Raw genomic sequence first — 27,307 nt, forward strand, 5'->3', positions numbered from 1 at the left:
TTAGCTTTTGTCTGCAGTTGATTGATAACTTGAAAACATAAATAAATAAATTAAAAAAAAGACATTAAAGTGTCAGAGTTTAGTAATCACAGCGAGGAATGTTTGACGTATGTGTTCTGTAAACATTGTCAACACAATTGATCTCAAGCTAAATTTGAACTAACTTATGTCTTTAAGTGTGTATCCTGTTCGCAGCGTTCGTCCCTCTGATGTTTCCAGCTTACTGTACTGGTGGTATTTAAATGGGGTCAAACTGGAGTCACAAGTGACTTCTGTTACAGATGGGGCCTGTCAGAAAATGAAAAATTTCTCTCCTTGTGCCTTTGGGGAAATGAACTCTGTCTTCCAGAAGACCAGGTCGCAGTAAACCGGAAAAACATTTCCATCCACTCAGCCAAGAACGCTGAACGCCCAGTTTAATGTCTCTGTGCGACTCTCTCTCTCTCTCTCTCTGCCCATAGAACGCTCAGGGCTCCAACAACAACAACCAATAAAAGGATGTAGTTACTGCATTGACCTAGATAACATCTCTGTAATGGTGTTCTTGCAGCTTCCACACTTCAGACTTTTCTCCCTCGTCCAAACAAAGTTGTCAGACAGGAGTGTGTTAGTGAGTTCGGTGGGAAGTGCAGCAAATGAATGATTTGCATTTGTAGGCAACTTCCTCATATGGATAAAACGGCTGCCTTTGTGCTGCTCCAGCACAGTTTACTCATTTTGGCCATGAAAGGGAACCTTCTTCATGATTCACAGAAAGGTCAGCTATAACTGAACCAACGTCCACATTTAACGAGACCTTTTGTTTTGTTTAAAGCACAGTGAGCTCATGGCCACAGACTCCTGTCACACTACTGTTTTGAGGATAGTACTTCCCCATTGAAAGGTCTGAGGACAGTAAAGTTTCTCTTCCTTTTTGTCCCTTTAACTTTGCCTCACCAATTTCCTGCAAGTCAGTTCGTCCAAGTAACACATTTCCTCTCACAATGGAGGCAAGTGGATTTTTTTCTTTTTGTGCTCGGCAAGGAAAAAAAAAAAAAAAAAAAGAAGATTTAATGGGAATTGTTCTAAAAATGGAGAAACTTTCCTGTTTATTTAGAGGTTTTAAAAAGTCTGATGGACAATTGTAAAACCAGAAATATTTTCATTTATACAGAGGAAAAATGACTAGCTTACAGTGCACTGCTTCAGCTGCTTATATAAATGGACACATTTATCCTCTGCTTTAAAGCCACTGGCCAGCGTTATGGACAATAAATATCATAAGAATCACCCGACACAGACATGCTATTATTACACCATAATAATCTTCTTGTTTATCAGTAGAGTTAAATAAGAACGAAGAGGAATCCTCTTAAAAACATAAATTCAGGTTCTCAATAATTTAAGCAAAGACAACAGAATCAATTACTACTATTTTTCTATGTAAAAAGCATTTGAGACAAACATGAGCAATTAAATGCACTTATCAACTTGCAGTTTCTTCCCCACATACCTTACTACATGAGAGCAAAAGAAGCACACACCTATACTATTATATTTAAATGAAATGTTTATGCACTACAATTGGAAGATTAAATAAATGAACATCTTTATCCCAAATCAGAGTGGGTGGGTTTAATTGATATTTAAATTACTTATTCTTTCTGTCCAGTTTCTTTTGCAAGCTGTTAATATATGTAAAGATACTCATTTTAAAAGTACCTGTACTTCAGATTCAGTTTCATAAAATACTGTATTGCCAGAATAAAATATCAAAATAGAAATCATATTGTACACGGTGAACATTTAAAAATCTGTCACTTCTACAAAAATGTGGGCGTATTCAAATAATGACTCCCCCACCTCTAGAATGACACTGAAATTTCTGTTTTACTATGATGCCACCATGTGGTGCACAAATGAATAACAAAAAAAAAACTGATTATAGTCGGTGCACTTTATTTACAAAAATATTTCATTTAAGATGCCAATTTCCATTTGAGAAATACATGCATTACATACACAGGTGATTTATCCCAATGTGCTCTTGGTGATTTTACAATAGAACAAAGTGCTTCAGTACATGTAAAACTGTGCTTCCATACCTGCGTTACATTTACAGCATTTTCAGAAATGTTAATGTTAATTAATGACATCTTTAATGCACTACTGATTAAAGATTAAGGACAGCACATGAAAATGAAAAATAGTGACACTAACTTTAAAATAAAAGCATGAATCAAACAAATATTCCCATCACTTTATTTATTATATTAAATCAAAATTTTCTTGGAAATAAATGAGCAGAAAAAAGGACTGTCAAACTAAGTACTGATAAAAACAGCTATTAAGAACTTGCTTTACTTATGGATCCATCGATTGTCGAGCTTTTGTACTACATCACAGATATTGATTTCACCAATGATTAAGAAACAGAAGTCATAGATCTGCTATGTGAATCATATTTCTACTGTAGCTTTACTCAACAGTGATCGTCAGTCTGGTTAGTCTTCGATCTGGAGTACAGCATGGTGGTCACATGTGGAGCGGCACCAGTGGCTAAAATGTAAATAAACAGTTCTATCAGCTTGGTTTTCAAGATGGTAAATGAGACCAAAGATCATTTTAAAATGGTATTGTCAATAAATTTTGCTTTTAGGACATGATTAGGATTAATTTCTAAATTACCATGAAATATAAAAAAAAACAACCAATATTAACCATGAAAGTAGCAAAGGTACTGACTCAGAGAATAGAAAATGCGGGAAGGCTAACATTAAGTACAGAAACTGAGGTGTGATATATTTCAGAGAATTCATCGAGGTCAGTGTCTCACAAAGACCAATACTCACACTCGAGTTGGAGATAGCAGGGCTCACAGTAGGGTTTCCTGTTTCGGATTCGAACCTGGACTCCAGTCTGTGTTCCTCCGAGATGTCGGCAGCAGCCCACACACTGAGAGGAGGATGGAGAAATGAGAATGGAATCAGGGCCCATTATAGAGAAATCCAGCTGATCTGTGACGTGGTCCTTTTGTGTCTAAAAATCACTTCACCAGATTGTCTGCAACCCAAAGCACAGAACTAAGCTTTGTTTATGAATAAAAACATATACAATATGTAAATATCATACGGTGTGAGTGCTATGCCAGTCCAGCACTCACATGGAGCCAAGAGTTACAGAAGCGAGCTGACTATTATCATCTACACGCTAAAGAACCTACAGCGTACTAAATGTGAGGGCCCCCTGCCAGTGACGCTTTCACAAGAAGCATCTAAAAGCGAAGCAGGATATTGTGCTGGCTTCTTCCACTCAATCCTATTCACACAACCCAAGACAGAGAGAGAGAGAGAGAGAGAGAGAGAGAGAGAGAGAGAGAGAGAGAGAAACATCACGCAGGACGGATACTGTGAGCACGACTACCGACCCGGAAGCTTTACTTGAAAGCCGACTGGTTAGCAAAGACGGAAGCAGAGAAAGGTGTCAGAAACGCTCCTGTTGGCAGACATTTAAAGCAAATACAGACTACAGATGTGAGACTGCTGCAGACCTAACTGAGGAGGTAAGGTGTGGTCACATTAGTCCGTAGACATTTCACACAACAGGCATCGAAAAAGGATGCAGGGTCTTGGGCGTGATGCCAGTAGCACATGTTGGGCAGAAGGTAAATGTAAGCAGTCAAGTTTCAAATAAAAAATGTTGAGAAGATTTCCCTTCACAACCGTAAATGATGGACACATTAGGATTAACAGCTGAAGGTGCTCATTTGAGTCGGGTGCCATGAGACAATTGCAGAAAAAGAGATGATGTAGTTAAGAGCGCCATTTGATAAATGTAATGGAAATATGGTCAGTTTGTTTTAATTATATTGTCTTTAAATCTCTGTAAAGCACTTTGGTCTGCGCTTCATGTAGTCTTTTTAAAAATCTCCTCTATAAATAAATGTGACTGACTGGACTATTTTTTTCATGTTCACATGTTTATGCCTGTTGCCATTTTTCATCTCTTCAGTGGAGCAGAATCTTGAGTGACCAATAAATCACTTGCTTCGTGTGCGCCATGATTTATTTGCTGTCTCCATTTCATCTGTTTATAACCTCAGCTGGGAGTGAAAACATTTTTTGTACTATCTCGGCCTTTGAAAATGAAAAAGGAAAATGTGCATGACAATAGCTGTATTGGAGCTATTGTGACCACACCTTAACCCGGTCCTGACCTCTCACCTGGAAACAGGCAAGGTGGAAGCGGAGACTAAGGGCCTCCATGACCATGGCTGCCCCACTACCCAGGACACGCTCACACACACAGCAGGTCCTCCTGCCACTGACCAGCCTGGGGCAGGACATGGTAACAGTGTAAGGCCAAAATGTCCGATAGGACACAATACAGAAACACGCACAAGAATGACAGGCTCCAAATTCACATGAATTACGTACGTGCCGTGATGAGAGGCGTCCATGGACGTATATTTGTGGGATAATATTGAACCAGTGCTGTAGCGGGAATAGGAGTTCCTGCTTGGAGTGCAGTAACCAGCAGCAGCTGAGTGTGGGTGAGGATAACTGAATGCAGCGGTCGAGACTGAGGACTGACGCAAAGCATCCAGGTCGTCTAGAGAATCGTACCTGCAGAGAAGATGTTGCAGGAAAAAAAGAGACGACACGACGATTGAGAAACAGCTAGCTAAGGTGCTACGAGTCAGACTTAAAATCCACAACGAGATACAAATCCAGGACCCACATCTTCATGATGGGTTCTTTGTGAAAACTCGGGGTGCGCTGACGTATCCAGCTGTTGTCGGTCAGAAGCAGAGTCCTCTTCTTCATCTCCTGCAAAATCTGCTGCCTGTCTTGCTCAGCCTTAGACACAGACTGTCCTGTCTTTTGTTTCTGATCGCCTTGATCAATCAAAGTTAGAGGGGGTTAAGACCAGTACATCCTCCAGACCAAAGGGGAATATTATGACAGGAAGGGTGAACTAACCTCGTGTCGGTCTGTGGGGGGAAGCCAATACTGGGGTAGACAAGGACTTTGCCCTATGGGAGAGACACAGTTCACGTTATTCTGAAAGAAAGGATCTAAATCCAAGTCCATATTATTTGATGAGAAATGTGTAGGAAGATTATGTTTTTAGCGTGTGCACCACATTGATTCCATGCTATTGTTGTCTTCAAGGTGGATTATCCTTTCAGAAGAGGCGCAGGTAACTGTTGTTAATGCCATTTATCTCACTTTACAATAACCTAATTACATTTTTAATGAACAACAAACTGCTACACTGGGACCTTTCTGTATAAATACACATATTGAGAACTGTCATCTGTAGGTTCAAGTCATACAGAGTGTTTGAGAGTAAGAGGATGCTCAGATACGGTTCTTCTGACCTGTGAGCAGGGGACAGCTGAGCGAAGCCACAGGAGCCGTCAGCCCTGAGGGCACAGCGTTGGCAGCAATAAGACCCAGCAGAAGCAACAGGAAGCCCAGCACAGCGATAATACTAAATGCTTTAGAACATTTCTCAAACCAAACTTCGTCTGAACCATGTGAATTTTGGGGACATTAAAAGAGGAGAAAAGCCATATTTACCAGTCTTTTTCAGTAATTGTGTCATTCTGCACTCCTTGCACATTACTTTCAGGTTGTGCCTCCACTCCTGTCAGCTCTCTTCCCTCAGGGCTCTGCTCTTCTTCACTGGTTTTCTTCATCAACCCGTTAACATGGAGCTGGGTGCTGGCAGCACTCTCACCATCAGCGGTCATCTCGAATGCGTTATGCTTCAAATACATTAAAAAGTAGGGAAATTATTTTATTTGTTTAAGTATTTGTATGTGTAGTACTTGAAAAAAGACGATGGAAGTTAAAATGGACCCTCAAATTATTTCAGTGGGATTTCCAAAAGTGCATCAAAGGAAAGCAAAAGTCAGAAAAGTGTCAGAGCTGCTGACTCGACATTATCCAGTTAATATCATCACAATGCTGAAAAAAAATGAAACCTAAGGATCTTGACCCGAGTAAAATAAAGCTAGTAAGAAATTAAAATGTCAGTACAAACATGTGTTTGGGTTAAAGAAGTTAAACAAAACAGAAGCTACAGCTTTAACACACATACTTAAGATAAACAACTTTTCTTTCAGTGAGTTACAGAAGAAAGAAAAAAAACTTAAACTGGAGAAGAACATCTTTGTTTATGACTACACTAACTATAAAAATGGCTGCTGGTTGAAACAGACAGTACCCTCGACTTCCTGACTTCTATAGCATCCTGTTGTGACCTCTGCCACTCTGCCTCCAGCCTCTCCTGGTCCCGCTGGTATTGCTCCTGAAAAACAAACACAAAGGCACTGTGCAACACTTGTATGCTCTACTATAATAAGAATATTTTTCTCTTGGTGTCAGACTGTGATTGGAAAACATTCTTCACCTGTAGGAGGCGCTCCTGTTCTTCCTGCCACTTCTCCTGACGTCTGCGATCCCCCTCATGGTCCCAGGACCAGCTGGATGAGGAGGGGCTGAGGGATGGCACCTGGAGCTGGTGAGGCACAGACAGATTGTAAACCTCAAACATGATCTCTCACACACACACACACACACACACACACACACACACACACACACACACACACACACACACACACACACACACACACACACACACACACACACACACACACACACACACACACACACACAGACCTTATGTTTGACCACACTTCCTTTGATCAAGGGGTAACTTACATCCGATATTGCTGATTCTGAGCCGCCTGCGTGAGAGAATAATCAGTCAGCAAAAAGAACATTATACAGCCCCTAAAGACAATTACGTTTTGTGTAATTACAGGCCATATATAAACCACGCAAAGGCTGGAGACACATTAGTAGACTGAGGATCCATAACATTGTGAAAAAGCACTGGATAGCATAATGGAGGACACTAGATAGTAACTGATGGACAAAACACTGCATCCTTCACTTTGTTTTTCTCACTGCCCCCCTGACTGACAAGTCTTTAGCAGCATCTTATTACATGGTACATCAAAAAAGTGGGCAAACAGCCCTGCGAGAGGTCCTACTTGATCCAATGTTCACTGAAGACTAAAATACAAACATGAGACACAAAATGAACGCAGTTATAATTTTACCCTTTGCAGACTTTTACCTGCAGGACTGGATTAAATACCTGGTCACAACTATCCAGGATTATCGTGGCAAGATGTAGTCCTGACTATGAATCAGGAAATCTGCATGTAAATCAGGACACTGATCTGCTAATGTATCTCCAGCCTAAAGGTGCTGCACTGCAAACACTGAAAAAGAAGCTGCAGAGAAAAGACTTAAGCTTGCCATAACAGATTAATTAAAGGTATCCATGCGCTGTATGACTTATACAAATGTGCTTTATTCACATGCTGATGATGCTCCACAACAAACGGTGGGTTTTTAGACTTCAGCATCTGAGCACGCTGCTCAAACTGAACTGAAACTCCACACAGTGCAAACATTTACCACACAAGTAGACCCATGAGCTGAATCCTGCAGAGCCTGAAGAGGGAAGCCATTGTAGGACATCAGATTCATCAAGAAGCACAAAGAACAACAATACAAATCAGTCATTGTCCCAAATAATTGTTCTTAAAATGACATTCAATAGTAAAGAAAAGGAGGAAATGGTTGCACGTACAGTGTATTGTTATCAGGTTGGAGACCATTAAATTATTATGGACATGATCAGTCATCTCAGCTCTGTGGGTGTTCGGTAAAGTTGAGCCAAAGACAAGTGGTTTTTTTTGCCTCAGTTTAAAAAAAAAAAAAAAAAAAAAAAAACTTAATACGACTTTGCCTGAATAATAAACTTTAATTCACAGATTTTCTCCATCTTTAATAGTTGATATACTCAGTTTGTGGTTGCACTCCTCTGTTGGCAGTAGATTGATGTCTAGATTTAATTTGCAGCCCCTCAAAAGCCTGCTGAAAATGTGCATTTGCTTTTACCCACAAGTTAGCCAAGCAGCAGCTGCTACACAAAGCGGCAAAGTTTAAACCATCACTTTACCTTTCTGTTTGAAAAATGCTGCCCTCCTGTTTAGATTTGTCCTAGTGATAATATTAAAGTCTACATGGAGAGGAAGGATGGATAATGAGAGAAATGACAGGGGTATCTAAGCAGTTATTTTTACACCGAGGGTTCACCATGTCTTTGCAATATCATTGCCATTAAACGTAATGCCTGTTATTACCTTTACTTCTGGCTGTCCTGGGGTTGTCAGAAAGCTCTCCTCCCATGACGTTACCCTGCATTACCAGTGTAGGTGAAAACACACAACAACACGACAAATTAAAGGTGCACTTTCAGAGGAAGAGCTTCAAGTATCCATTTTGGAATTGAAGTGATAACTGGCTAAAACGTTGCTTACATCGTCTGTCTGCCCATTTAATTGGGACACTTTTGCGACTGCTGTTTCTTTGGAGGCCATGCTGTTGGCATGGTGATCAGAGCAACCTATCAGAGCGGGCGCAGCAGCAGTCAGCTCGTGGGTCATCCTGCTCTGGCCAGGCTGGCTGTGAAGACTTCCCTCACTGGTGCTCCAATCTAATTAAAAACAACCCGACATCACAACTAAGGCCACACTGCAAACCAACATTTGTAACCACTGGTTAGAAGTTAGAGGTTAAATGGTCATTAATGTTTCAGGAGTTGCCTTTTTTGGGTTATAATCTCACCCTTGTTGCCGTGGCGGCAAATATCCATGTTCAGATTGCCCGTTTGCAGAGCAGATGCCATTTTATCCTTCCACTGGCTGTAGCTCATGTGTGTCACCGCAACGGCATCAACAGCCACAATCTCATCGTCCACACACAGCCGGCAGAGCTCTGCCGGACTGCCTGAGGGAGGGAGGCAGGAAAATGAAGAACGATGAGAGCGACATCTTAAACATAAAGAGTACACCAGCTTCAGGGTTGATTTGTGTAGCATCAGGAGAGAAACAAGCCACATCAGGTTAATGTTCCACGTTGAAAAGTGGGCCAGTAAGCCAAAACTACATAGCAGTGAGTAAGTGACACCTCTCTCATGTCTAATTAATCATTTATGGTTGAGTTTTAAATCACAGGCTACATTTTTTGTTGTTTTTGATGCGCGCACAGTAAAATGCACACAAATCCTGAAAGACTGAAAAATGACCCTGTTCTCTGTTCACGTCTATACATATGTATTGTTTATGATCAACTCAGGAAATCAAGCGCTATAAACTAGTTTGACATTTCTCTTCCGTTACTGTACTTCTCCCCTTTAGCTGCAAAATTATTTTGTCTCAGCAAATTGACCCACTAACATATCATTTAAGCCTCTTTTATCTGTGACTCATCCCCGTCTCAGGAAATGCTGAAAGACCTCATCTTACTGCCGTTTCAATCCGACTGCAATGTATCGTGACACAATGTCAGCAATCCAGAGTTAAATTTGGCAAAAGTCTTACCAGGTTGAATGAATGTAATTCTCGCCCCTGTGGTGTCCCAGTGAGTATGGAAGCCAAAGTCTGGTGCACTGTTGGGTTTGAGAGTAAGACTTACTCTCATGTCACTGTGAGCCGCCTGAAACACAGACACACACACACACAGGTAAAGGTGACACCCTGTGATCCAATGTCCTGGGCTTCCTGGGGGAAATTAGAGACTTCACAGTCGTGCTACACAAACATAGTACGGGGCACATTGAGGGACTAGTTTATAATTATTTTGTTGTATATCCATTTTATTTTGTTGACGTTTTGCTGGCATCAATTTTAAAATAAGCAAGTATTTTTCACAAGAATAACATTTCTCAGTTTCAACATTTGATATGTTGTCTATGGTCTATATTCAATTAAATGTGAGATAACATGATTTTCCAAATCATCGCATTCTGTTTTAATTTACATTCTACAGTGTCCCAACTTTTTTGGAAACGGGGTTGTACTTTATTTATTTGTATTTTTTTTTTTAAATCAGCAGGTATCCTATAAACGTAACCAACTCTGATAAGTTTGCCCCCACAGAATTAAATCCAAGTTGTTCTCAGTTTTATATCAATATACATGTTTACTGCTGTGTGATGAAAATAATGCAACATACCTTTGGGAGGTTGGTGGTTGCACTAGATGACAGAGGAAAGCTTTTATCGTGGTGGGACTGCAGGTTTGAATAAGGCTGGGCCAGTATCTGATTTTGAAAGGAGAGCTGATGGGGATAGCCGTTGAACTGAAAGGAGGTCTGCTTGGAGAGTCCGACACTGTTCACCACCTCCTCCTGTTCTGTGCCGTTCTGCCTCAGCGTGTTGGCTCTTCTCTGTGTGAATGACACCTGGTCTTGACCCCTCAGGCAGCCGGTCACACTCTGTCTTCTGAGCGATGATTTGCTGGGTGAGGCGAGAGAATCTGCTTTCTTGCTGTTCAACAGCCGACCCCGATTGTCGTCTACCTGGAGATGACCAAAAAAACAGAAGTCCTCAGAGGGACAGTTAAATTGGACTGCACCATCTACTTTACTGTGACAGTGGGGATGCGTGACAGACTTGTAACAGTACGTGAGAACATATGTCTAATCTGGAGTTCAAATTGTTCACAATGGTTGAGCAAGATTTCTATTATTAATGAGGAGGGTGATCAAGAAAACAAGGTAACAAAATCTTACTCATAAGAAACATGCACACTACACTACCTGAAACCTATTAGGCTGACTCATGCACCCTCCTGAGCACTAAACAGCCAGTAATACAGACCCAGGCTGTAAAATAAAGTCAGACAGTGAAAGGTCTTCTTTAAAAGGTGCGTCACTTCTGGAACACAGGATAACATTTTCAGTGTTTAGAAACATAAACCTATCCACTGTTTTATCCATGTCCTGCCATCCATCGCCATAATCATAATCATTTTGAGAGCAGCTTCATTTAAAAATTGGACACATTTCAAGTTGAAACAGAATGTAAGGCCTGAATGAATTGTAGGTTCAAAAGTTACAGTGTGGTAATAAAAGTCCATTAGACACGGGTCCAGTTATATTTGAGATGGTGGAGCCGGAGGACGGTCGTAAAAACCCTGCAGTTGGCAGTACTGGATAAATGTTTCATGGGTGCCTACATGTCAGACAAGAAATATTTTATCAAAGCAGCCATGTAATGATGATTATTTTGTGATCTCATGAAAAGACCATCATAGACCCAGTGAAATACATCAGTAAGCCACGTTGTTTCACTAAATGGCATGTTATTTTGTTATGGCCACTGTAATTTATTTTAAGTTGATCAAAAGCTCATTTATGCCAAATTTTATGTAAAAATATTCAAAGAAAAATGGACCAATATTCATTTAAATAAATTTTGATTTAAAAGATTATTTTGTTGATTCAGTTATGTTTTTGTTTTTTTTGACAATTGTGATAGAATACATTTTTGCTCCATGACGGCTGTGATAACCACTGAACTCACATCGCACATTCTCTGCAGTGAGGACACCGTGGACTGCTTGGTCCCAAAGGGTCTGGCTGTGATTGCAGAAGAGAGACGGGATGAGCCTTCAGACTGGCGGTAACCGCGGGGAAGGCTGGCTGAGCCAGACCACGTCCCAGCTCTGGACAAGTACTTGTAGACGCCTGCAGCCGGCTGGGCTCTGCCTTGATCCACTGCTGGTTCCCAAGGTGACTTCTGCGTCTCTCGCTGGGAAACTTTTGGATCGACACAGGATGGCAATTTCTCATGACTTGACATGGATGAAGTAGAATCCATGTTGTTGGCTGACTTTGTGGTCTCTTTTGGCTTTATGGTTGTTACAAGAGTGGAGATTTGGTTTGTAAAAACATGTTCTGGCTTGGTCTGTTCAGACGTGGACGGTGAAGGAGCTGAGCTGCCCCGAGCTTTCTCTTGAGTCTGAGGGCTGAAGGAGCAGTCCATAAAAGGTGTCGTCATTTTGGCTCCATCTGAAGCCGAGGAGGCAAAGTGGGGCTTCTCTCCCAGGTCGTTCCCATCAGAGGCAGGCATGGCCACATCTGAGGATCCCTGAGAAGAAAGAAACCAACACTGTAACAGTGTATCTAAGGAGCCTTGTCATTCATGTAGGCATAAAGCAGCCAAAGACATTCATTAAGCTCAGAAAGGGAAAACAGAACATAACTGTTAACTCACCTGAGTGTGGGCGGAGTTATTGGAACTAAGTGGAGCTGCTGCGGGGCTGAAAAGGGCCTTGGTGGCGGAGTTGAGGGCCAGCAGAGCTCGAGTACATGGTTGGAGATCAGAGCTCGAGGATTTTGATGGAGGAGAAGTGGAGTAAGGACGATGGGCAGGGTAATGTTTCCATAATGAATGCTGGTCTCTGGGGAATTGGCATGTAAGGGAAGAGGGGCCAATGTAACGAGGATGCATATCATATTACACCGAGTTTAGATCGTTAACTAGCTAGGTCAGTAGCTTTGCACACACATTCAAATAACACTACACTAACTGAGATCTTCCATTACATGTTTAGGATCAGCGTACCTCTTTGTCAGTCCACCTTGTGCTTCATTCTTCTCTAAGTTGGTCACAGAACCGTTGGTCATCTGACTAATGACGTGCTCTCTGTCTTGAGACTTCCTCCGTTGGTCAGAATTGGTGCTCCTGCGACGATTCTTCCACTTTGTCAAGTCCTGAAACAAATATGGATGCAAAAATCAATATTTCTTGCGTGAATATGACTACAAGGTAATGTCTTTATCAATATTTTAAGACTCAAAGACATTCTTTTAACATATAACTCTATACATTATCTTTTTGTTGGGATTCAAAGTTCATTTTTCACCTTGGGAACAGTAGCTGAGAAATATAGTGTCAAGAATAATAACTATATTCACCATGCTCACACCACATTATAAAGTTAGTGGCTGTTGTGGAGATATTGATCATATAAAATTCAAGGTCAAAAATAAAGTTTTAATCTCAACTTTTAAAAACCAACATGGAAGGGAAGTCCACAGAAAAATAAACTCCATTCACTGAAGATGGCGTGATAAGCTCTAAAGCTGCTGAACAGTTACTAAATGGACCTGGTAGTGAGATTGCTTTGTCAACATCTTTTTGTTTTTAAGACTCACATCCTGCCACATAGCTTCACTTTCCTTCACACCAACGCTAGCTTCCCCTCCGTTTTCTAGATTCTCCTCCCCAGTGTCCTGGCCTTCACCAGAGATGGTGTTTCCATCGGGAACTTCACGCGCAGGGTACACCATCGGGATGTCACTGTGGGATTTGCTCCTGGTTCAGGCAGACAAAAAAAAAAAAAAGACACTTTTGAACACCACGTAAAACGAGCATGATTAATAGTCTCGTTGCAATACAGCAGTCACAAGGATACAAACATCCCTGACAGTCACTAAGCGCTCAACGTCTCACACATACACCGAATACGTGACGGGCCTCGGTATTAATAGCTGAAACACAACACATTCTGCATTCAAACAACAGAATTCTTAGCCGAGTGCGAGCAACATGCAAGCAAAGTAATGCAGCAGTAGAAACGGCAACAGATGCTGCCATCTGGATAACAACAGCCATGACTTGTAACAAGTAATAGCACCGCTGTAAGCACCAGAGGATGCGAGATGTGACATTCGAATAACTTACGGCTGCATTTAGCAGGTGGTATATCAAAAGTGTGACATGATCTGATGGGAGGAATCACAACCGTGATTACAAACAATCCTTTCGTTTGTCACAACTTCCGTTGTGAAGTCTCTGCTCAAAAAAATGAATAGTGAGGAGGTTTACTATGTGCTTCATCTTTATGAAAAGGCAAATAATGTTTGCAGCATAATTTCCTTTGTGGGCAAACAATGCAAACAAAAGCTCACATGGATGAAGCAGCAACAAAGCAGCTACATTCAGAGCGGTCTCAGACACTTTTGCTCCCATCTTATGTTCAAAACTTTAGGACTTACCAAATCCAGCCAGGGTTGACCTGAACTGGTCTCTCAGGCCTGACCTGGATTTGATACGCTCTACAGAACCAGAGAAACACACATGAAGAGTGATGAACACCATTATGTGGCTACAAATGAGGCCCCTGGTTTGATAAAAGCAGCTAACACATCAACAAATGGTAAAGACCGGACATGACGAGAGACTTGATTAGAAACATTGATGTAGAGAAGACTTATTGAATAGAATAATACAACAGAAGCCATGTTATGTGGCAGCTTCAACACACATGACTTCAGGACAACAGCTGAAATTAAACCCATCACAGACGATCATGGTGGAATGAATGCATTTAAAAGACGGTGCAGCATGTGAAATAGTCCATTAGACAGTTTGTTGACCCACACAAACAAACTTTATTTTTCAGCACCGGCGTCATATGCACAGGGAGTAAACTGGTAAACACGAGTGCTGCCACCAAAGGCGTTATAAATAACATGATTCTGTTATGGTGATGCAACAATGCATGAGTCATGTTTTACCAGAATGAAGAAATGAGTCATTCAGCATGATGATGTCAAAATGTCCTCAAATCATCAGCACTGTAAAACCGTGCAAGAATAAATACCATATAATAAAACATGCAGTGCTTAGAAGAACATCAGTAACAGAACTAATACTAAATACTGTTTCTGATGACAGAATTTGACAAAGAGATCTACTTTTGGATATCGAAATCATGTAGTTTGCTGATGAAATAAGATTTGCAAATGCAAAAAATGACAAGTGCACTTGGCCTCTGATGAAAGAATGAGTAGGATAGTGTGTTAAAATGTGTTTCCGTTGTGCAGTTTTTTGTAGTGCAGTATGTAGTTAGGATGATGTGTGTGCATGTTAGACATGGATCATCAGGGCAGGAGTCAAAGTTCAGGCTTGGAGAGAGTTTCCCTGGCAGGGCTCTGAGGCTCTCCAGATGTGGCACAGATGTTTTGCACAGTAGCAGATGTTCCGTGCCACAAAGTGAAGTCACTCTTCTGCAAAAGCCGAAGCTTTGCGGCTGCATTCAAAGAAAAGGAACAGAAGATGCATTAAAATAGTGCAACATGATTAGATTGTAAAAACAATCTTACAATGAAAAAGAAAGTAGCATAAACATTTCCTTGATGAGTTCAGCAGTTTTAGTTTGTCATCTTTCTTCCAAACCTTTGCTAGTTAGAAAACTAGCAATTAGTTTGCTTGGTATGATATAATTAAGCTTGATTTTTTTAATACTAATATTGAAGACTACAGCCATAAACAAACAACAGACATGAAACCACATGCCACTGTGTCACCCAGCAGGTTATTTCAGCATCACAGAAAAAACAAAACATTTAAGCTTTATATTAGATTTCACCAAAGCAGTTGAGTTGAGCATGCAAATGCAACCATTGCTTGTTTAATTGTTGCTGGAGCAATGCATGAACCATTTCCAACATTAAGCTGTAAAATGTTACAGTTTTAGCTTTGCTTCGTGTTAGTTATAAGTAAATCGTGAAATAGAAAAAAGACAGACCTTAGACTCTGCATTTTACGATACCAGGGTCGTCTCTGGGAGCCAAGATAGATCCTGCGGACACGAATCTCCTCTTCAGGCGTCCAGTATCGGGGTAAGAAGCGGTCATAGTTGGGGTTGGTAGATGTCTGATGAAGGGTCTGCTGCACTCGCCGAAAATAGAAATCATCTTGGACAGGGTCTGCCTCGGTGTAATCGTCTTCAGAGTCTTCCTCGGACAGAGCTCGCAGGAAAAGCTCTTCATCAATCGAAGGCTCCGCACGGGAGACAGTGAAGTGGGGTTGAGGAGACAAAGGGGCCTCTACAGTGCTGCAGTAAAGAGTGGTATACCCACATCCATGTTCAATCACAGCTGATGGTGATGATCAGCCAACACAGACATGATCTCAGAAAGCTGCTCCAAATGTTAGAAGGCAGAAGTGTCACTGATGATTAATGAATGGAGGCAAATTCACTGGGTTTTAGGGTGAGGTTGGGGTTACAGTGCAGCAGTGGAGTTGCATGTATTGTGGTAGAGTAATAAAAGATTCAAGCAGAGCGCTGACATTCACACTTTGTTCCATAACAGCCCTTTGTTAAATTGTCTTGTGGGATAAGAAACGGACTTCAAATACAGCATAATGTCATTCACTTCTGTCATCTGCTTCTGATCTGAGAGTGATGGTGGTCTGTGTGGACGGTTAACATCCTGCTATCATAAGGGCACAGGGGGCTGATTTCAAAACCGATCCTTCTTGGTGATCGGCTATCAAGTCTGGAGCGTTATTGCAGTGCAGGCTTACTCAGAAAGACCTAGTTGGTCTCAAACAACCCAAACAGGAAGGACATTGTTTTTTAGAAACTTTAACTTTTGATGATTTGAACTGAAAAGCCCTCCTTCCAAGAATAATTGGCTAACCATAAAGAACATTTTCCATCAAAACTTTGCACGATAAAAAAAAAAAAAAGTTACTTAAGCAAATTTAATGATGTTAACAAGACAATAGATTTCTCTCAACAGTACCAAACAAGTGATACAAAAAAATATGAACGATCAGACATCACAAGTTCTGATGCAATCCTAGCTGCAAAGAAATAATAAAGTATGGCTTAATTAAAAGACAATAATAATTGAGAACATGTACCACCTCGTTTGTGTCGCGCAGAAGTGACTACTAGTGATAGCTGTTTTTTATAAATACATGCATGTTTACGTGACTTGGACATAAGCTCCAGTCTGAAGAAAAAAAACTACTCGATTGCAAATTAGTGCAGGAAACTCAGAATTGTCTGAAAGCAGCGCGACCTTTAACTGTTATGACAGCTGTGTAATTTGATCCAAAATGAGTTTGAACAAAGAACATCTCTGTATTCTGCTGGCTGACCTCAGAAAAACATTTTATATGGGTTCAAGAGCCAATTCCACATAGAGCCAACAGTATGCTAATCTTTATAATTATATTTATATTCTATAATATGCTAAAATAGGTTAGAAAGTCCTGTAAAAACAAAAGAAAATCCAACACTGACTGGAGAGGAATGCAAATAAATAAATGCAGGCAGCTCTTTTCTGAAAGGTCAATAATGTATGAGTGAGTTGGTAGCAGTGTGTGGACTTTCTGTGCAGAGCAGCCCACACCTTCGCAGTACCTGTGGAGTAGACTCTCCTGCCGTTCTCGTTTTTTCCAAAGAAGTGGTGGCGGGATATGGCCTTTGTTTTGGTGGGCTGAAGGCTGCGTATTCTCCATCCTGAACACCTGCTCAGCTTCTGCGTCACTTCCACAACCTGGCGATCACAGACGTATGGAAAATGAGCTACAGAAAAAACATACCTTTGGGTGAAAATGCTTTAGCTGTAGTATTGATTATGGTTAAAATAAAAGAGGAAGACGGAGAATAACAGCGAAACCTCTCCTGGAGAAAAGAGCCTCCACACAGCCGAGCTTTTAGAGGCCAAGCAGCTCACCCTCTCCCATCACGCACACTTTTATCACCACAGTGTGGAACTTGTCACAATCTGTCACTGACGTGCACCGAGCCAGGACCGACCGCATGCAGACAAATGACACATTGCGATAAGAGGATCAGCTGCTCAGAATGTTGATCCACATTTTTTTATTGATTAATCATAATAACATGGCTGCATATGGAATTGTTAGCTCATCATAATTCATGAGTTTTTGATGAATACATTTATTTACATCTATTTTTTGCAGATTAGCATGTTGATCTTGAATGGAAACAAAAAAACAACATGTTTTCCACTTCAGTAACAGCAGTTTGTATTGAATCAATATGAGCTAGCAACAACAAAAGAGCCCAAACACCACGAACACATCCTGCATCAACAAAAAGGCCAAAGCAAAAAGAAAAAGTTGTCAGTCACTATATTCAATGTGTGTGTGTGTGTGTGTGTGTGTGCGAGTGAATAGGAAACAGTGTAAAGCACATTTCGACCGCTAAGGTGATAAAGCACTCTATAAGTACAGATCATTTATTATTCCCTCTCCTCGCAAGCAGTGCGGCATGCACGGCATACAAGATGTGGAAAATTATTGGATGGAGAACACACAAATGTACCTTCACCGTTTGGGCAGAGAGCCCGGGAGCCCAGAGACTCGATGCTGTCCACAGAGTCCTCTCTCTTATAGCCGAGTCTCATGCGCTGACACTCCCACCTTTCTGGGGACCGGCACTCTCTGTAACCACCATCTTTCACGTGCACATTACCGCCCTCATCTAGAGACTGGATTCAGAAAGCAGTATTAATGCGAGTAAAAGAAGAAGAAGAAGAAAAAAAAAAAAGTACTACAAGTGTTAAAAGCCGAGAAGAGGAGTTTACCTTGGGCAAGGCTAAACCTAACAGTCCCTCAAAGGCCTTGAGATTAAGCTGCGGACCGCTGTAGACTGCGTCTAGATGAGCCTTGCGACCCAACCAGTAGATTGTGATCAGAACCTGAGAAAGGATGGACAACAACAACACGCATGATGGTCACATATCCGTTCACATTTCCTTTTCCTTTGCTAAAAAATAAAGTGTTGGCTTCCTTTAAAGTGAATTCAATTCAACAGTCCGCCTGTTTTCCCTCAAACTGACCCTTTGTAAAAAAAAAAAAAAAAAAAAAAAAAATAAGTAAGTTTTATGAAATAAGTCAACTCCAAAAACAATCCACTAGGAAATTTATTTTTAGTTTCAGTACTACAGTATATGATGCATTTTACCCACAAGAAACACGTGGCAGAAGCACAAAGCCTTCACAAGATGGCTTAAAACACTTTCTGTGTTACAGGAAACCGTTGACAGACGCGCGCTTTAAACGCATTAGTAAACACGGTGAATAAAAGCCTGTGAAATATGGGCCTCTACCTGGCATTTACAGTTTTACTATTTCAGCAGCCAAAGCGTTATGGACACAATTTATTTCCCATTTGCGTTGAGGCGAGGGATATATTTTTGACGGACAGTTTTTCTCCACAGCGGACCAGCAGCCTGTGCTGCAAAAGGACACGAAAAATTATGTGTCAGAGCTTCTCTATCTGTACGCTGACAAAGCCGTCACAGACCACTCAGCTGATAGCACAATGCAAGTCAGATGAAAAAGATTATTTTCAGCAGTCATAATTGTCTCTGCGGATTCTCCAGTGTCTGTAGCAGATACCTTAGCTGTCTATTTAGTAGCAATGCAAGCTAATAAAGGGTTAGTTCTTGTATTTTCAGGACAAATGATGTACACACTCAAATGTAATATACACTTTTTGAAAAGTAGGGAATCCTGTTGGATATCTAAACCTGTTTGAGCCATTAAAGCTTTAATTGTTCATAGTTTTCCCTAAAATTTTTGAGAATAAACCAGCTTTCAGGGCTTATGTCAGTCTTAAACAGAGACAGGACGGGACCATTATTCTGTAAAAGCTTGCCACCTATCTCATGCAAAGCAACTTTTTTTTTTACTGCATACAACAGGTCATAATAGGTAAGTCTGATATTTGCCATGTATGTTAAATTATACAGGAACCTTCGTCAATGCTTTGTAAAAGAGATTCACATATTAGAAATGAATTACGTAAGAGGGGGTTGGATTCATAATAATATCCCACAATAATGAACATGTACATAAATCATTATGACAATGTTGTACATGTAGCACAACAGGAATCACAAGAGAATTATATGTTTGACATGAATAACTATCCAAATAAATCTGATATGAGAAGACATTTACACATACGCTACATGTTTACTTCAAGGTTTGATATTTCTTGGTTCTAATCTCGAGAACCTTTGTTCTTACTGGACCTCAAAGATGATACAAAGTTGAAATGAAACAATAATTGATGGGTGAAATAAAAACAATTAAGCTTGATGGAATTCTAAAATGTACCTGCAAAATAAATAATTTATTTTCACAAAATAATTTAAACGTTCTTGCAAAAATCCCAAAGAATGAAATCTACTCCTCCACATTAAAAATTCCAAAATCTTTTGAATATGCAAATATATTTCATTTCTAAAGTTGAACTACTGGGTACAAGATGTGTCGGTGTACGTGCACTGAACGATTGACGTTTCTCCATTGAATTAAATATTTGACCAGGACTGGCTTCCAAACAATTTTTAGTGACGCAACTCCTTTTCATAGGTCCGCCCTTTAAAATTTGATTTTCAAATGAACACAAAGAAACTTCGCACTCAAGAGATGAATGTGAAAACAGCCTTCAAGTTTTAAACTCTGAGCTTCACTGTGCAGAAGGATGTGTGCAAACACTCGACCGAGAAAACAAGTACAACATTTTTTTTTGAGTGGAGAGGGACTTAAAAATTCACAGAGTAAATAACTTTGCTTCAACTATTTGTTTATCTGGTTGGAAAACTAAATGACAACTGTGGTTTTCAATGGGTGCAAATTGACCCTAATTGGTCAATTCAAAGAAAAACGATCCACCCAGTTCACAGAGAGAGTGCTCTGACTAACAGCCTCATTACTGGGTCCAAGTTCTCAGCCATTGTATTATTCAAATGAGGTTTCCCAGCCAAACAACCTACCTCACAAGCTTCAAAACATGTAAAATACCAGCAGTGCACACAAGCGTGTACGCATACAATACTCACACGCTCCATACACACACATGAACTTATTGTAGTTGGGAGAAATTAATTTAAAGAGACAGTTTAAAACATAAGAGTGGGGTGGTGTAATGCCAGATTAGTTGGACATTCCCCAAATCTAATCAGCAAAACCATCCACCTGACCATCATCACTGATTCTGGACGAGTCTTGATGCTGATGGGATGTTGGCACCTAGTAATCAGGTTGGTTAAATGTATGTTGACTACTGACTTTCTTGTATGCGAGTAAAATCAGTGCCATTGTTTGAGGTTCTTGGTGAAGAGGAGCAGGACACAGCTGCCTTTCAAATTTAAAAACCCTGTGTCTGAGAGAACCAATACGATATCTGAATATTTTAAATGGCAGAATATAAATTTGGAGCATTAAGGAGGAGGATAAATTTTGACTTACATTTTTGAGTCGTCTGTTGCTTTCATCATGCCTAAAACAAAAAGACAGAAATAAATTCAAAGTGATGTTCTTCTTATGGAAGTTTACATCGCAACTGCACACATACCATCACATCACTTAAATGCAATAAATTACTGTCCAGTAAGCCTGACAGAGCTGAAGGGGAAAAAAAAAAAAATCTGAACATCTAAAGCCTTCTCATTTGCATTCCTGAACTAATCATCCAATTATCAGGCTTTATAGAGAACAGGCTATCAGCTCATATAAAGGAGAAGGTTGTCAGGCAGCGCTCAATCATTTATCAATGCAAAGCTGCTTGTTCACATTCTGTAAAAAATGTTCAGGTATTGAGAAATACTTTAATGTTAAAAGTGCTCAACAATGCCAAGACTGAAAACATATTTCAGACATCATGGGTATAATTTTTGAATATATATTCAATACAAAACAGTATCAGTTATCTTAAGCCTTTAGGTCTCTTAAACAAACATCAAAAAGCACATTTTATTACACTGGTTCATTTCTAACTGCTGAAGTCCACTTTACCCGAGTGTCACGCGAGTGGACAGGTCCTGCAGGTCGCCTGGATGAAACAGCTGCGAGTCATTTAGTCCAAGTTTCCCACATGCTTTCAGGAACACATTCATGTTATCCTGAAGTACCAAAACGGGAGAAAGTGATAGTGTAGAAAACTACAGAATCAGATGTTGATATTGTTTGGGATTAACTTGCAAAATGACCAATTTCTGACACTCTCGTTAACTATCTTGGATAGGTAAATCAAATCCAGATTTTAAGTTAGGCAGTGAAAACAGAGCTGTCAGCAGGATAATTTAGGTGAACAACATAAGATGCTACTTGGTTGTTTGTCACGGTCACCATAAGACTAGAGCATCTTTGAAAACTTTCTGCTATTTTTGAAATGATAAGTCATTTTAGGAACACCATGATTGTAGCATCTCGTTCTCTCACTTAAGGGTTCGTCAGATGAAGCTTCGGTAGCCTCTAGTGGCAAAACCGCAGGGTGTAATATTTAGTTTTAAAACAAAACAATTTGATGATCAAAAATAATTCATTGTTCCATTTCCCATGCAAAATAATACAATTTAACCTGAAATAAAAGTGAAACATTTACTATGATCAAGCACTAATGTCATTTCAACGCTAGAGAACATTTACTGTACTTATACTTTTACTGACACCTATGCTAAATATTAGCATTCATGTTAAGTATATATAATCAGTTTTTTGAAGATTAAAACATGAAAAAACACCAGTAGGGTCCTTTAGGCAGTCAAAGTAAATGCTGATTCTCTGCTGCATCTCACAGCTCCCCATCACTCCTGCATCCACTACTGGGCTCTGTCTCTTTACTGGCCCCTAATGGGAGGCTGCAATTGATCTTTTCCTCCTCTTGCTTTGGGCAGTTTTGGCAGTTATACTTGTATTAAGCCATTAAAACAGCCTGAAGCCAAAATAAAAAAATCTTAATTTGCATTGAGGCCCAATGAAAAAAAAAAAAAATTGCATATTCAGCAGTTGGACTGCTGCACTGAAATGTAGTTTCAGGTTCAAACAAGAGGAGCTGTGCCTCTAGCAGGAAGCCACACATGTCACCACTTCCTGGCGAGCAGGTGCCTTCTTATTTCCTGATGTACTTTAATCTTACACAGACAGACACAAACACGTTGGTTGAGGTGTAAAGTCTGACACTCACCAGGCCAGCAATGGGAGTAGAGAGCCTGTTCACTCTCTTGATGATACCAGGTTTCAACTTGTTGAATAGGCTGAGAGTAAACAAGAAATTAACAAACTGATTAAAAATGTCAGCTTCAAACTGCAAATATCTGAGAACCAATATCTGTATCAACAGGGATCCATTTCACAAAAGACAAGTGGGGCTTCATAATCTTGAATTCAACTTCCCATATAGAAATTACATTTAAAAAAAAAGAAAAAGAAATGCAAGACTGCATCTTGGATAAAGCAGCACAAGCTTTAAGCCAACTTCTATAACTAAACGTTGGACTAACCTGCTAGTTTATGCTTGCTGCCTAAAAGCTTCAGATTTGTTGGCCTAATTGTTTCTTGTAGCTTTCAGGAGATGATATAAAACTAAGCAGTTATTTATACTGTGCTCTGTATAATAACAAATTTAAAAAAAAGACTTGCACACTACAGACTTTACAGAAACAGAAAGTCGATGTAGAAAAAAAAAATCATATCCGAAGGTTTGTATTACACATTATTTAATTCATGCATGCTTATCTTAAACCTGTAAATTGCAGGGCTTTTACTATGAATAAATGTCACACTGTGAAGTTTTTAAATCGTGTGTCTGGCGAGACATGTCCGAGCTGACCACATAAATGCAGAGTAGGCATGCTCTATGGGCAGATCATGTGCACCAGAAACTTCTGCTAACTTCTATTCATCACAATGCTAACTTGAATGTGGATAAAATAACAATAAAATTCAATTGTGTAGCTCATCTACACTCTTTTACACTTTCCAAATGGTTTTCTAACACATGGATCAAATGCTTGTCATTTCTTATGGTTTGTGATGCTTTTTATTTCATTTATCCGCCGTTTCACAGCCGCAACAGTAGCGACAAAGTAGGCTATGGTGGAGCCTATGACGCCAGCGTGTGTTGACAAGGTCTTTGTAATTACACTCACTGGCAGAAGGGGGAAAGAAAAGTTTCACATTCCAGGTTTAACTTTCATGTTCAAAGATACTGAGCAACCTGCAGAGTTGCTTTACGGTTTATTAAAGTATAGTTCAGAGCAACTGCAAAAAAAAAAAAATGTATCTAACAATTTAGCCTACTTACACTCACCAGTTGTTGGTTTGAAAGATACATCAGCTTAAATTCAATTATTTGAAACCAAAAGTGACTTGTGAAAAAAATAAAAAAATAAATCACAAAACAAAATCAAGTTTGAGCGTCATGACTCACTCGCAGAGCAGGACTCCATTCTCTAAGGCAGCACGGAAGTTGTTGCAACCAAACAATTTTCCAGTCACTTCCTAAAAGAAAAAAAAAAAAGAAACAGCACTCACTTGATCTGAAGTGCATTTGTTTTTGTTGCCATCAACATATATGATTCAACACAGTCTACAGCAGCCCACTAGTGACAAACACTTTTCCACACAGTAAATGCTGCAATGAGAACTGCGCAAATACATTTTCAGATTATTTATTGCCTGAAACATGCATGAGCTGCTCCGGATGTGTTGTTTTGTCAGCTGCTGATAAAAAAAAATGATGATTTTGAGTGTATGGTCTGTAAATGCAAACAGACAGCTGAGAAAGGCCTTTCATTTTAATTTAAAGGTGGGAAGTAAAAATAGGATTTTAGACTGGACCGTGATATATTGACCTGACAGATAGTACAGACAAGTTGGTTTTGGTGCATACACAAATTAAGCAACACCAACATCTCCCACGGTCAGTAATCAGCAGTACTGAACTGAAGAAGAAGAAAAAAACAATAACAAAAAAACAGATAATAATTTTTATTGAACCCAACACAGTTCATAAACTGCAGTGCAGTTGATGCAGTGTTAAAAGTATTTTAAATCAAACTAATTCAATTGTTAAAGAATGAGTTGGTGCTTTATGTGCCCAGAGTAATAAACAAATTCAGTTCGGTGGCAGTTTCTGAACAAAAACTATGGCAAAAATGTTGAACACGTAGCCCAAGTTGAAGTTAATTAAAATACTCCTTTGGTCCAAAAGGCATACGTTCCATTTTTTGTAATTGCTGTCAAATGAAAAACAAAGTTAATTATGGGAACTGGGTACCTTCCCGATTTTTGCTTTAATTGTTGAAAAAATCTTCAGCTGCAGCAAAAAAAGCTAATTACCACAAAATATATCCAGAGCAAAAATTATTATAAATAAATAAAAATTAAAAAATTATTAAGAGAAGCAGACAAACAGTCAAAAGGCGTTTTTGGTCAAAACAAAGAACACAACATAACCTAGATGATTTTACATGGCAAGAGCAGGCAAAAGGGAAGAGGGCTTTGTAATGAGGACATAAAACTGGGACTATTAAAGTCCGGCTCCATAATAACTAACTGAGGGCCCCAAAAGGCTTTGCTTCTCACTAATTAGTCCCCCCAGGAATCCACAATTACAATTCATTTTTAGTGGAGCTGGGCAGTGGGTATGGAGCCGATGCTTCTCAGTGGAATCAAACAAACAGTGCAGTGCAAGGTTAACACAATAAAACACAATGTGGCACTGTGGTATTTTGTAAGTCCTGTAGCAGAAAACCTTAATTGGACATTTCAGTAAACAATAGTCCTTAAGAACCCACAGATTAAATGCATTTCAACCAAATGTTTCTTAGTTGTGACTTGCAAACTCCTTCACTTATCAAACAGGATTTTCCCATATCCAGAAGGATCAAAAGGAGTCCATTATATCACCCAGGATAAAAAAAAATGGGCATCAATATTGACTCAGTCTGTTTCAGTCCTAAAAAGTAGCGATAGAATAATCAAGAGCTGCAATGAGCCGCCAATAATCAGAGACAAATTGAAAAATTGCAGTCATTTTAAGCAATATTGTCAAACATTTGTTGATTCCAGCTTCTAAAAAAGGAGATTTGAAGCTTTTGTGTCACAAATAATACTTTACTTTTATAGACAAAGTTGAATGAACAATAATGGAAGTTAATCTCACTTGCAGCTAGTTAAATCAAAGAAACTTCGTATGGAAAAGGCTATTTAAAACCTGAAGAGCACCTACTGAAAACTTGGACCGTGCTGCTTCTGTTTCACCAGAAGCTAAATTGTCTATTTACATAATTTAGAAGCGCGCCTGATCCATTCTTATTTCTTTTTGAGTCCGGCAGGCGTTGAGAAAACATTTACATATAATTGCAGCTAGCACTGTGCAAAAAAAAAAAATCAACAATTTCTGGATGCTTGAATAATATGGAAGCTTATTATCGTGCAACCTGTAGTAGGGAATATTAGTGCAAACACATTTCCATTGTGATTTGGGCACAAGGGAAGAGTTTATTACAACTATTTAAAAAGCAGCATGCCCTTCTTTCCAACACACACACACACACACACACACACACACACACCACTGTTCACCCATTCTTTCATCCTCAGCGCAGGAAAATAGATGCGTAAAATTGCCACAGGCTTCCTGCCAAGAGAGCTGTGGACCAAATTTTCATAATGATCTACTCAGACACAAGTGACATTAATGGTCCCATTTAGAGGTGGTCGACATTGAGTGCCCACATTTTACAAGCCGCATTTATTGGTTATGATTTAAGAATAACAACTTCCACAATGCTTGGACAGGAGAAGCCAGAAACAACCTAGAAACTGCATTGATACAAAACCACATCCTCCACAATGCATGTTTGGCAAAGCCTGCATAAAGCATGTGCCACAGCTGTGTGCAAAGAGCCACAAGAGCAAATCTGACACATCCATTACATAATTTTAATGAATGTACAGACACCAAAAAACTAAACTCTTAGTGTAAGGCATGGTATTGCATATTTTATTTTATTTTAAACAATACCTTATTATCTGGTTTGTGTTTGAATTTCCCTCTGAAGCCACACCAGTGCTGCAGTCAAATCATTTTTTATCTGAACTACCACAAAGCTAGGTCAGACAGGGTTTCCTCTGTAGCAGGAGACACACTCCGACCTGAGTTTTATCAAGTTGTTTTGCATTTGAACTTAAAGATACTTCTCTAAACTTTGTTTGACAGTGTTGAATGTGAGCCATTTAAAATATGGTTATACAGTAGTTAAAAAAAATTGTGAGCTCTGTGATGATACAAACAAGGCACAGGTGATCTTTCATGGCTGCCAATGATTAGTTTATCAATTATCTTTCTGATTAATCTACAGAGTTGTTTGCACGGGATTAAGTGACGAGGAGCACAAATAGCTGCACGTCTCTGAAACAAATAAAGATGGAAAGAGGAAAGAGAGTGATCAAAGTGAACCATGTACCTCAATCCAGCGCTGAGCCTCGTCGAATGCGTCTGCACACCTGATACTGGTCTGCTGGCGCCACTCCATCTTAATCTTCTGAGCGAGTCAAAGGCACAACTCTAATGGAAGGGCAAAAGAGTTAACAATTCCTGACACTAATTAATTATGGAGCACGGAAGCGCGCAATGAACCACCACCAAGATTATCAAATAAATTAAATTCATGTCAGCAAACATCGAGAAAAGTCACGCAATATGATTTAGAAAACACAACTTGGAGGCAACTTGTTCAGTAACCTGGCGCGGTTTGTTTGTTTGTGTGTGTGGCTGCTCACCGGTCAAAGTTCCCCACTAATTGACATCCACCTAATG

The 27,307-nt window shown here is 39.8% G+C and overlaps 1 protein-coding gene across 1 annotated transcript; it reads right to left on the reverse strand.

The window, feature by feature from the left end:
- Window positions 1-1,927: 1,927 nt before the first annotated feature.
- On the reverse strand, window positions 1,928-27,307 carry LOC138620494 (LIM domain only protein 7-like). The gene is made up of 31 exons (XM_069697748.1): window positions 27,271-27,307; window positions 26,955-27,055; window positions 23,912-23,982; window positions 22,667-22,736; window positions 21,496-21,602; window positions 20,950-20,980; window positions 18,273-18,386; window positions 18,011-18,176; window positions 17,081-17,216; window positions 13,917-13,976; window positions 13,074-13,233; window positions 12,481-12,629; window positions 12,130-12,316; window positions 11,437-12,003; window positions 10,086-10,430; window positions 9,452-9,566; window positions 8,697-8,858; window positions 8,390-8,565; window positions 8,213-8,267; window positions 8,029-8,088; window positions 6,714-6,739; window positions 6,400-6,507; window positions 6,214-6,297; window positions 5,565-5,752; window positions 5,363-5,407; window positions 4,962-5,014; window positions 4,720-4,876; window positions 4,416-4,604; window positions 4,203-4,311; window positions 2,832-2,934; window positions 1,928-2,538 (listed from the first exon to the last, which is right to left on the reverse strand). Exons 2-31 carry the CDS (start codon window positions 27,021-27,023, stop codon window positions 2,462-2,464), a joined length of 3,939 nt encoding a protein of 1,312 aa, XP_069553849.1. The 5' UTR covers window positions 27,024-27,055; window positions 27,271-27,307; the 3' UTR covers window positions 1,928-2,461.

This window comes from Brachyistius frenatus, unplaced genomic scaffold, assembly GCF_029030835.1.
Source record: "Brachyistius frenatus isolate BFR_SWC_R1_liver_20210118 unplaced genomic scaffold, ASM2903083v1 Contig_24, whole genome shotgun sequence".
Lineage (NCBI taxonomy): Eukaryota > Metazoa > Chordata > Actinopteri > Embiotocidae > Brachyistius > Brachyistius frenatus.

Excerpts from the sequence above, each read along its gene's own strand:
- LOC138620494 (XM_069697748.1), bottom strand. The coding sequence starts at position 27,023 with ATGGAGTGGCGCCAGCAGACCAGTATCAGGTGTGCAGACGCATTCGAC. Across the intron at positions 22,737-23,911 it reads AATGGAGTCCTGCTCTGCGA|CCTATTCAACAAGTTGAAAC; the intron begins GTGAGTCATGAC and ends GTTTACTCTCAG. Across the intron at positions 5,408-5,564 it reads ACAATTACTGAAAAAGACTG|GGCTGACGGCTCCTGTGGCT; the intron begins GTAAATATGGCT and ends CTGTGCCCTCAG.